Source organism: Monopterus albus, unplaced genomic scaffold, assembly GCF_001952655.1.
Source record: "Monopterus albus unplaced genomic scaffold, M_albus_1.0 scaffold288.1, whole genome shotgun sequence".
Lineage (NCBI taxonomy): Eukaryota > Metazoa > Chordata > Actinopteri > Synbranchiformes > Synbranchidae > Monopterus > Monopterus albus.
Window position 1 is genome coordinate 1 of NW_018128168.1, and position 11229 is coordinate 11229.

Genomic DNA, 11229 nt, shown 5'->3' on the forward strand with positions numbered 1-11229 from the left:
ATTTAGCTGTGCCATAGTTTTCACCGATTCGTGAGAAAGGATTTAGAAAATAGCAGCTAGAAGTTTAACATCTATTTGCTAACCTCATCTGTCTGCTAACTGGTGTTGGCAGGTTTCTTACTGAGCATCCTTGATGAAAACCAGTAGGACTCATGCTGCCAACAAGGTTGATAAGAATGAAATTTGCAGGCCACACAACCAAGACAATAACCTGAAAGAGGCTAAAAAGCTTAGTAGAGCTGCACAATTGGGTGATAATTTTGCTAGAGCTGTTAAACAACTGGTCCTTTTCAGATTACACTCAGTGGTATAATCCGGTGTAGAAGTGTAGTTTGACGTTTTGGAAAATTTGCTGCTTTGCTTTAAAATGATACCTAATGTTACCAGATTTGAGAAAGTGGTGGTCTTCTCCTGAGTGGCATGAGTAAGAATTCATAATTGTTAAGTAAATGTGTGTCTATGTGTTGGTGTAGGCTCCTATTGAGTATCAGGCACTGATGCAGATGGAATATCTGGACAGCGTCGTCAATGAATCTCTCCGACTGTATCCCATTATCTTTCGTGTGGAGCGTGTGGCCAAGGCGACTGTGGAAATAGATGGCCTTGTGATTCCAAAGGGTATGGTCATCACGGTGCCCACATGGACGCTGCACCGGGACCCTAACCTGTGGCCCGAACCTGAGGAGTTCAGACCTGAGAGGTACAGGAAGGATTTATATGTTCAGATTTGAGAGGTCTTGAGCTCTGCAGATCACTTCATCATCTCTGTTGTTATTTTTTTGTATATCCTCAGATTCAGCAAGGAAAACAAGGAGACTATCGATCCGTACACGTACATGCCTTTCGGGGCAGGACCGAGGAACTGCATTGGGATGAGATTTGCTCTGGTGTTGATAAAGCTTGCAATAGTAGAGATCCTCCAGAGATACAGCTTCTCTGTGTGTAAGGAGACCGAGGTGAGGCCACAGATGTTTGTCTTTACACTGCTTGTTATTGCTTTTTTATAACGTATGAGTAATCCTGCCCAAATATTATTCATGGCTAGTTTGACAATGAGATCGAGGGTTATATAATATCATTAGATTTATGTCTAACAGTCCAAGGATCAAAAGTCAATCCCTGACACAGCACGTTAAACAAAAATACAGTTTGATTTGACACATTTCACACATTGAATTTGTATGTGCCAAAATGTCAGATAGTTTGTGGATTTCAAATAACAGCTGAGTTTTTTTCATTGTTCACCATGTTCATGATTCTCTTGTCATTTCCTGACAGGTGCCCCTTGAGATGGACGTTCAAGCCCTGCTTACGCCAAAACGGCCAATCAAGCTGAAGCTGGTGCCACGTTCTGAAGCCTCCAACTAAAAATCCAACAAAATGTTACAAAGACAGTTTCTTTACCAGAAAATCAGACTTTTATAACAGGTGGTGATTCTGAGGCACATACTGAAGTAAGGTGAACACAATAACAGAAACACCTTATGATACAGGCTACTATAACAGCACCAGCTGCTTTCAGTGGCTAACCATAAAGTTAAATCAAAACCTCAACAATAATAGATTTACCAAAGGAAATATTGATATTTATTGTGGACTGGCTACACTGGCTTTTACTATATTTTTTGCAGGCGTTTGTTTATTTACCCCGACATCTGTATATGTATAAGATTAGGACTGATGTACATTTAAATATTAGTCTGGTTTAAGGATTCTGTTAAAGTGCTCTAACAGGGTTCATTCAGATATCAGAAAACCAGTAAGTTAATTTTTGACCAGACCTTTCAGTGATAAAGTGCAGTTGGCTAAATGGCACACTGTGTTTGTCCCAGTGTAACTTATATCCATTTTGACGTTTCTATCGCTGCAGCGCTCTCATGTGGATGGTCTGCTTTTGTCTTTTCGTTCTTTTATTCCCCACGTGCTCCTGCTCCTTTATAAATCCTTTGTCCGAGTTTTTCAACCATCTTGTTCTTACCATGTTTATAAACACAGGGTAGAGATATAAAAAAAAAAACAAAAAGAAAAAAACTGAAGTGAGCAAACCAGCTTCTCTGCAGACACCACATGTTCTTAAGGTCGGGGACTGGGAAAGCGCCACCATGTCCAGGTCGCTGAAAATAGATTAAATGTGCGATATTATACCAGACCTGCCAAGAAAATGCACAATTTTCAGTTATCTTGATTGGGAGCCCAACTGTGGCATCTTGCAGATCTTAATGAAATTGTCTACAAATACAATGTTGTATACGTTTTCAGTGGCAATTTATTTTTAGATCAGACTACACATGTACTTATGGTTTTGTATAACAAAAACTTGTGCACTGATTTAAACGTATTCAATTTGACACTTAAGGAAAGGTGTGAAAGTGAAAGACCATAATAAATGATGCGTTTTGAATAACACTACAGTAGATCACAAATCTACAGATTCTGCTGAACTCAGCCTCCAGTTTCCTGGTCTGACGACATGAACCGTGGCCTATCGACCAAGGTGCCCAGATACTGTGCTCAAGGAAGGGAACTACACTCATGTATTTGGGATAATATAATTAAACATGGTTTTGTTTATACATATACACTGTATTATATTATGTTGGTTCTAGTTTGGAAGACTTGGATTATTATCTTTAAAGCAGCATCTTATGAGGGGGCAATAAACACGACACCAGTCCGGTTCCTAGGGATTCCACTCCCGTTTTTGCACCGACCCGGACTCCATGTTGATCCGACAGCAACGGAGCGAACAAGTGCTCTGGCCGAAAACTGAGGTTGCAACTCTGTGTGTGCAAGAAGTAAAGTGTGTACTCGTGTGAGTCTGTGACCCTCCGAAAAAAAAAAAAATGGCAGACTACCGGGACGACACAGGAGCTCGAGCCCTGCTTGCTTTACAATCGGCGCCGTGTAGCCCTGTGCGCGTCGCGGTCACATCGCACGCTTATCACCAGCCCTCGCTCGCCTTCTTTGGTCCTCCGGTGATGGAAGCTCGCACCGACGCCGGGATTCTTCCCGTGGGTCTCGCTTCTCCTGCTCCGCAGGCCCTGGCCAGACTCGAGGGCCGGGACTTTGAGTATGTCATGCGCCAGAGGACAGTCACCATAGGCCGGAACTCGTCTCACGGCTCCGTTGACATCAACATGGGTCACTCGAGCTTCATTTCACGGCGACACTTGCAGGTTATCTACGATGAGGCGAGTGGTTTCTCCCTCCGGTGCTTGGGCAAGAACGGCGTCTTCGTTGACGGGGTGTTCCAGCGGAGAGGAGCAGCACCGCTGCTCCTTCCCAGAGAGTAAGTGCAGTCGGTTAGCATATCCGCTACGGACAGGCTAATTGTGTGGTTGGCTGTTGCACACACTTTAATGTTCATTTTGTGCATTGACCTACTGATGGACAAACAGCGTTGGAACAGATATCATGATGAATTTTGTCTCCCCTTTAAATATACTTCCCCCATTGGACACCTGAAGGTTGACTCAAACTGTAAAACAACATTTCTAAAATTGTACGTTCACTCTGAGGAAACACAACAAAGATTTTTCAATAGTTTTACTGGATATATGAGTTTTAGTAAATGTTTTGACAGTGAGAACATTTGTAATGTTAAACGACCTCAGTATTTTAAGGGGAGAAGGTTCTGGATAGGATAACGTTACATAGTTTGTCATGACACCGCTATCAGTGCGGTTTGAACTGGTATAGATTGGACTATAACCTCGCTTTGGACGGTGTAGCATAATGAGCCGGTGTGTTTCTGTTCTGATTCACAGTCAAATTAGGATTGTTTATTTGTCAGGAAGCCTTTAAGGGACTCCACTATGTGAACCAGTGAATTAAGTTAGCGGTTAGCCAGTTTTAGCCGTCAACAAACTTGGTTTTAACGTTATATGGCTTTCCTAGAAGCTAATTAACAACAGTGAAAAGGGTGTTGCTGCCTGATATTTCGCAGATGCATGTTGCAGATTTTCTAGATAATCCAAACTTTTGGCTGCTGGTCAAAGTCGCCTCTTCAGGGCGATGATGTTAGCTTTCGAGTTGTGAGGCGGTTAGCCAGCCAACGTATCGCTTTCAAGTAAACATTTGTGTAAACAAACGTGTCCCTGAAAGTTCAAAGCTGCCCAGTGTTGTCGATTCGTCGTGTTTAGTTTGAACCTTTAAATGCTGGTCTTTATCATGGGGAGCCATCTGGTATAATGTGTTTTTAGTGTTACAGTTGTTGCATCCCAGTTAAGGCTAAATACTTTACCTTAACTGGTTTGTGCAACTCAGTTTCATTCTTTAAAAAAACGAAAGCTCGGCTGTGTGTCAGTCACAGGGTGGAGCGGGAGGAGGAGGTTATTGGGTTGTTCCTTTTATGATCTCTGATTGGCTGTCAAGACTGTTTGGGGGTGTGTCGAGCGTTGAACAGGAAGTGCAGGCTTGAAATGACATCCTCGTTGCAGGCGCACATGGAGTAAATAAAAGGCGTACAAGCCAAGGCCATATTCACCACAGCCATGTTTGCATGTGTGAGCCTGCACCTGTGACTACAGTTACAGCTTTGCATCTTTTATTGTTTAGTCTGGTTCATTTTTTGTGTTATTTGTTGTCTCAGAGTTTCCCTTGTGGTGTCTAGCAGAGAAATCAAAATGTAGAGCTGTGCTGTAGGCAGAAGGCTGTGTGATCAGACTGTTCATGGATCCAGTGTTGGATTGGCAGCTGTAATTTTCCAGAAGACAAATTAAGGACAATAGATGAAACATTTATTAATTTTTTTTTTTTTAATCATAGATTGGTGTAATTGTTTGAAATTGCTTACAGCTTCCAATGCAAAGGGAGCATGAGCCCTTAAAGTATTATGGATTCAGTTTCTTCCTCAAGACACAATCATTATAGTTGGGCAGATGGGAAAGTGGAAGTCACAACGGCTTAACTGCTCTAAATACACAATCCTGCTGCCAGTGGGAAATAAAGATAAAAAAGGAGTCCTGAAGCTCACACATATTACTGTTTTCAAAGGTTTTGTTTTGGCTTGAATGAACTAGAGCCTTTGACTTATCCTTGCTTTTGTTGAGGCAGTTGTCCCGACTCGTTAAAAGAAGAGAAGAGGAAATGCGGGCTGGTTTTTTTGTCCACAAATGTGCTGACTGCAGATATTGTTTATATTAAAAACAAACCCCTACCGTTAAGGGGAAAATGTCATCACTTTAATGATTTATTATTTTCAGTCAAAGACGATCCACAGTGGATTTATTTATTGTTTTACCCACTATGTGTGACTTAAGATATATAACAATATTGAATTTGAATCTTTATTATTGTCCTTGGAGACAGTAGTTGAGAAAACTAAAGTCTTTACCTGACTCCAGGAGAGCCCTGCACTAGAATTCCTATATGCCTAGACTGTGTGTTTATGCATAAATGGCAAATAAAAATCTTGAATCTTTGAAGGAAAAACAAAAAAAGTCTCACCAGAGCGTCCGTTTAGCAGCCATTCTGTAGGTTTCAATCGTATCACCTGATCCTCCCCGGCAGCTGGAGTTCAGCCAGTTGACGCAACCATAAATAATTAAATTTCCGTTTTTATGATAACTTTAAGACTAGAATTTTTATATTCTTACAATGAGAATTATAGAGATTTGTACATCTACAGTTTAAGAACAGCTGGGAAACTTTTCGGCCAAAAAGATCATGGGACATGATTGAAAGCTGCAGGACATTTACTTTACAGTGTTTTCTTGCCAAACATGGAGTCATTGTAAAAGACACTTTTTAAATATCGTCTCCGCTGTCTCTTTTCTCTCACTGTCTCGGCTTCCTGCCATTCTACGCCCTAGGTGTATGTTTCGGTTTCCCAGCACGGTCATCAAGATCCAGTTCTCGTCACTCCTGGAGGCCGAGGAGCACAGAGAGAAGGAGCAGCCCTCTCCTCCCCCACGTCCGCTTATGCCCCACATCTCTCCCCTCAAAATCAGCATTCCCACCATGCAGCAGCATGAAGAGCACATCAGGGCGTTTAGCTCCCCGCTGCCCTCGCCCACAGGTACCATCAGGTAAGGAGAGCACAGACGCTCAGATATGACCACATGTGCACAAAGATAAATGCAAACACAGCTTGTTACACACATTTGATAACAGCAAAGCAGATTGTCGAGATTTGGCAGAGTCAAAGTTTCAAGTAGACTGTCGGTTAAATGTCATCGCTGTTTTAAGCTGCATGCTACGCTTGCTGTATGTTTTGATGGTGTCTCAGGTTGTGAGTTTGGATAAATATTAATCCCAAACATAATTTTATTAGTCTGATAGAACATTAGTTTCCAACTAGGCCTATTTAAATCTTATAATCAAAAACACCAAGCCCTCTTCGCCAGCTCTAATTTGAGGATTTGCTGCTATTGTTAGTTTTATTTTGTATGTTTTTTTTCTTGTATTATTTGTTCTGTAAACTGAGCATCTTTAGGTTTTAGGCTGTTGGTTGTAGAAAGCAAGTAACTGGACATCACCTTGCGATTTAGAAAATCTTAATAAGCATTTGTTTTTACATTTTATAAAGACTAAATGGTTAATTTAACAGAATCGTCCCCTTTTTAATCGATGATGAAAATTGTTCTCTATTGAAACCTTACAGTTAATTACAATTAATTAGGTAAAGACTTCACCTAAGATGGTGCTTAATAATGTGTGAATTAAATGTCAGAATATTGCATTTATTGTTGTATTTGGCACATCTGACAAGGTTATTTATTTTTCCAAATGGGTATCAGTGATGGAGGAGCTATAGGATCATCTATCAGATCATTAATTTAGTGTGAGAAACTATGGACACTGACTTAGAGTGAAAGCCTTTTTACAAAACATCACTTTGACAGAATGACTTTGTATGTTATGTGACAGATTGTGTCGAAGGTCCGTCAGATCATAGGAGATGGTTACCTTCCCACTTCATCTTGAGTCTGTGCATGTGTACTCATGTTTGTGTAGTCATCTGTTTTTAGGCTCGGTTTCCTGTGGTTTTATTTGTCCAGTTGTCTCCCACAGCCTCCAGCAACAGCCTTTATCAGCTTGTTTCACTTATAATATCCTTTCTGATTTAAAGTGAGATCATCAGCTGCTGCAGTGTTTTCTGTTTTGCTCTAGTGAGCTGTGGTAGCACATGTTTGAAAATCACTGCTCTATAAATGTATGAAGCATGTGCAACTGGAGAGCGTGGTGGTACTGAGTGCGCCCCCTGGTGGTCTCTGTCTTTACATCATACGTCCCCATCACTGTCAGCTTGTGTGTGCATGCCTTATATGGAATGGCTGCAGCTTTGAGGAGCGTGATTGGTTATGGGGCAGATTGTTTTGCCTGTCGGTCGTTTTTCCGTCCATTCGTGGTTTCCTTTTCTGAGCCCCCCTACCCCTCCCACTCAGCCCTTAGCTCCTCTTCTCACACATGGATATGCACACACACAGGATAAAGACGCCTGCTCATACAGCTCCACGCCACCTTCACTGTGGCCTTTTTCGGACAGATTGTTGTGCCACCTTCTTACCAGTAGCCGCATACGGTACACACAGTGGCAGAGTATTGCATAAAAGCACATGACCCCACATTAAACAGCAACAGTGTCTCTTCAAAAGGTGGTAAAAGTCACTTTTCCTGTTTGGCAACTTAAAGAACTGCTTATATCATTTCTCTCCTGCAGCCAGCCACTTGTACTGCTGGCCCGTTTGCACAGTGAGAACTCTCGTTCCCTCATCCAGGCACACATTTAACGTTTAATGATGTATAGTGTTACAGATACAGTTACAATTTATACTTAAGATGAGCAACATTAGAAGTTTGTTCTTCATTGATTTTTCCAACACTAAGATTATCGAGCCGTCTTACAACAGAGCCTCTAGCTCAGTTTCCCCAGCCAAAATCTACAAACATATTCTCTCTCCCTCTGTGTGTATGATTCTCCCTGCATCTGTGGTTCTGTGTTGCCAAAGGCAAATCAAAGCACACTGACTCTCCCAGAAACCAGTGTTTACTTTACTAACAGAAGCAGGTGTATGTTGTATAATGAGTTACTGGGTTTTCCCTTTGTTCCGTCTCTCGACGGCAACAAATGAAACCCAGTTAATAATTAACATTAGTATTTTTGCTCAGTGGTGTGTGTGTGTTCTGTTTGCAGCACCATGGAAGTGAGCAGTCAGTGTGTGTCCTTGTCTACAGTTAATTAGTCACTAATATGTTTAAACAGATTCTATTCAACATATCAGTTTTGATTAAGTAATATAATCATTTTAATCTACACTATATTTCTCAAAACACAGTTAAATGACCTGAACTACATAATGATTGTGACTTTTAATTTCTTGGTATAATGAATAAGAATTTGTGTGATGTCACAGTGGATTCTTCAGTGTTTTTCAGTATTTTAGATTAAATACAGTATCCAGTAAAATGTTTTGAACTTTGAAATGGCAAATCTTCACTTGCTTCTTTTTTCCTGTGCCATGTTTCAGTCACCAGTCAGTACTGACTATGGGACTGTTTGACAAGCTGATATTTATTTATTTATTGCATTGAGAGGCAACAGATTTATGTCTGCTGTGTCTTGGCTCATCATCGGTTAACTTGCTGTCAGTTTAACCCATCCTAGAACAAAGATGTCCTTCGGTGTGGCTCAGTCGACCTGTTGTCCAAGAATTGCACATTACTGTCTTGATTTTGAGCTGAAGCCGAGCTGCTAAGTGATGTAAAGAAGCCGTGTTGTGTATCAGTGATGATCATGACTGAAAGCACATTCTTCTTTTTAGTATGGAGGCTGTATTTCTCTCAGAAGTAGCCTTAAACTGTCACTCACCAAAAAGTTTTTTTCTCTCTTCTCCAGTGTTCCTAACTCTTGTCCAGCCAGTCCACGTGGGGCAGGGTCATCAGGGTATCGCTATGGATGCAATGTGACCTCCGACCTCCAGTTAGCAGCTGAATATGCTGCCAAGGCTGTTTCTGAACAGAGACGAAGCTTAGCTGAGCAGAGAAGTGGGGGATGTGAGCAGCGGGGGGAGGCAGCTGGTGGAGACAGCCCCAAGGTGAAGACCCAGTATTACCACTAAAGTCACTTACCCTTAAGAAACTGCCAACACATTTTCAGGTTTAAACCATCTTACTGTATAACGTGTGTTTATTAATACTTGAGGACTCGTTTGTCCAGGATGAGTCCAAGCCTCCATATTCCTATGCACAGCTGATCGTCCAGGCCATCTCTTCTGCCCCGGACAAACAGCTGACTCTCAGTGGCATCTATGCCTACATCACAAAACACTACCCCTACTATCGCACTGCAGAAAAGGGCTGGCAGGTAAGCTGCTCCTTTCATAGACTGGATAGTAAAAGATTTATGCCTGTTTGCTGGTGACTTAACAGCTACGCAGAATGTGAAGGTTAGCTTAGCAACATCTAGAATATTACAGTACCACTGTTTTCACATACACGTTTGTGATTGTATGGTGATATCAGAAGACTTATGGGCTTTTGTATAGCTATAGCTACTGTCAGTAGTTTCAGAAGAAGAGAAAATAGTGTCCTGAAATGATTTTCCTGTTCAGGATGTTGGCCGTTGATACTTTCTTTCAGATTAGTAGCTCTGTGTGTCCAGTCACAAAGAACTTTACTTTGCCTCTCTACAGAATTCAATCAGACACAACCTGTCTCTCAACCGCTACTTTCTGAAAGTGGCCCGCTCTCAGGATGAGCCTGGGAAAGGGAGTTTCTGGCGTGTGGATTCTGCCTCTGAGAGCAAGTTGGTGGAGCAAGCCTTCAGGAAGAGACGGCAAAGAGGAGTGGCTTGCTTTAGGACGCCATTTGGACCTCTCTCTTCTAGGTAAGTGGATCACTTGTGGCCTTAAACTGCGTGGGCTTGTGTGCACAAACACACACACACACAAGACTGTCAGAGCCATGTTTTGACTCCTTTTCCCTTCTCTCTGCTTCTGTTCCTGGCTATCATTTGATTGGATAGAACAAAGTAAGTCTAAGCTTTAGGTTAATATATTCAGCAGAAGGTACTGGCAGTGAAGGAAATCTTGCAGTGTGTTAGTTGTTCTTCTATCTTGCCCTCACTCCCTTCATTTTGTTTTTCAGGAGTGCCCCTGCATCCCCCACCCACCAGGGACTTCTTTCTTCTCCATCCAGTGGGCTGCAGACTCCAGAGTGTCTGAGCAGAGAGGGCTCTCCTATCCCCCATGATCACCACGAACATCTGACTAACAAACTGGCATCTGTACCAGAGTACAGGTACTCTCAGAGCGCCCCAGGTGAGCATGCACATAGGTATACATAAAAACAAATCAATTGCACCCAGAGGCAAACAAAACAGAGCTAAAACAGATGAAACTGTTTGGGTCTGTCTCTACATAGGATCTCCAATCAGTGCTCAACCTGTCATCATGGCTGCACCTCCTCACCCGACAGTCCTGCCCTCAGGCCCAGGCAAAACCCTTGCTTTGATTCCAGGCGGCAGCGGCCAAGTCCAGCCCATCCACATGCTCCAGAACCCCCCACAGTCTACTGTCACCATGGTGCGCGTGGTTACCAGTGTCCCTCAATCTTCCAACCCCCCGAATGGGTACAGTGGCCCCTCTGTTGGAGGAGCAGAGGGCAACAGCGAGCTCAGAGGTATGAGAATCTCTTTGAAAGCCTTTCTGTATTATGTGACATTACTTTTACATTCATCTGCTCACCTACATGTTCCACTATTTTAAGTCTGATGTAGGACTCCATAGCTGTTCTGCACATTCTGTAGTCCAGTTCCTTCTGTTTGCTCCCAGTTTTAGTTTTATTAGCCACATACAGTATAACAAGTTCCTTAGGTCAAGCATTCATGTTTGTTTTGAACATGTCTGTCAACTTAGTAATAATAACCATCAATAGTGGGTCCATTTAAATCAAACTGTAGATTAAAATGGACTGAGCTATGCCTAACTCATTGCATATATTACAGGACTTATTTCTAAATAGTAACACTGACTGTATTCTCAGGTTTAAATATTACTAGTGTGATTGAACATGCCCACATACTAATTAACAACCAGTTGTCAAAGTCGGTGCTTTGTGCAGGTTATCACTCATGTAAGAGCAAGGCCTTGTCCTCAGTATTCCTGATAGTACTAATAGCTGTGAAAACAGTTTAATGGTCGTCCTTTTAAGACTTTTTGTTATAGGAGCCAAGTGCAGTTGAGGATGAAGCCTCTTCCATTTTTTATTGCTCGCAATGATGATTTT

General features: G+C 42.1%; 2 protein-coding genes across 4 annotated transcripts in view; both read left to right on the top strand.

Moving 5' to 3' along the window:
* The first annotated feature begins 71 nt into the window (after nt 1-71).
* On the top strand, nt 72-1371 carry LOC109973310 (cytochrome P450 3A40). Its single transcript, XM_020622801.1, has 3 exons — nt 72-700; nt 794-956; nt 1279-1371. The coding sequence occupies exons 1-3, from the start codon at nt 498-500 to the stop codon at nt 1366-1368; spliced, it is 456 nt and encodes a 151-aa protein (XP_020478457.1). The 5' UTR covers nt 72-497; the 3' UTR covers nt 1369-1371.
* A 1138-nt stretch (nt 1372-2509) lies between these two features.
* foxk1 (forkhead box K1) overlaps nt 2510-11229 on the top strand; it is a 10845-nt gene continuing 2125 nt past the window's right edge. Inside the window, exons 1-8 of one of the 3 annotated variants that reach the window (XM_020622804.1) lie at nt 2510-3289; nt 5814-6029; nt 8840-9038; nt 9161-9307; nt 9636-9829; nt 9968-9973; nt 10090-10262; nt 10366-10623. In XM_020622804.1, coding sequence (XP_020478460.1) covers nt 2844-3289; nt 5814-6029; nt 8840-9038; nt 9161-9307; nt 9636-9829; nt 9968-9973; nt 10090-10262; nt 10366-10623 — 1639 coding nt within the window. In that variant the 5' untranslated portion in view covers nt 2510-2843. The remainder of the gene's footprint in view (nt 3290-5813; nt 6030-8839; nt 9039-9160; nt 9308-9635; nt 9830-9967; nt 9974-10089; nt 10263-10365; nt 10624-11229) is intronic. The other 2 variants (XM_020622803.1, XM_020622805.1) reach the window with 2 other exon arrangements.

What these genes read in the sequence shown, in the direction of transcription:
- LOC109973310 (XM_020622801.1), top strand. Translation starts at nt 498, where the DNA reads ATGCAGATGGAATATCTGGACAGCGTCGTCAATGAATCTCTCCGACTG. An exon ending in GAGGAGTTCAGACCTGAGAG is followed by an intron (nt 701 to 793) that starts GTACAGGAAGGA and finishes GTATATCCTCAG; the next exon opens with ATTCAGCAAGGAAAACAAGG. An exon ending in CTGTGTGTAAGGAGACCGAG is followed by an intron (nt 957 to 1,278) that starts GTGAGGCCACAG and finishes ATTTCCTGACAG; the next exon opens with GTGCCCCTTGAGATGGACGT.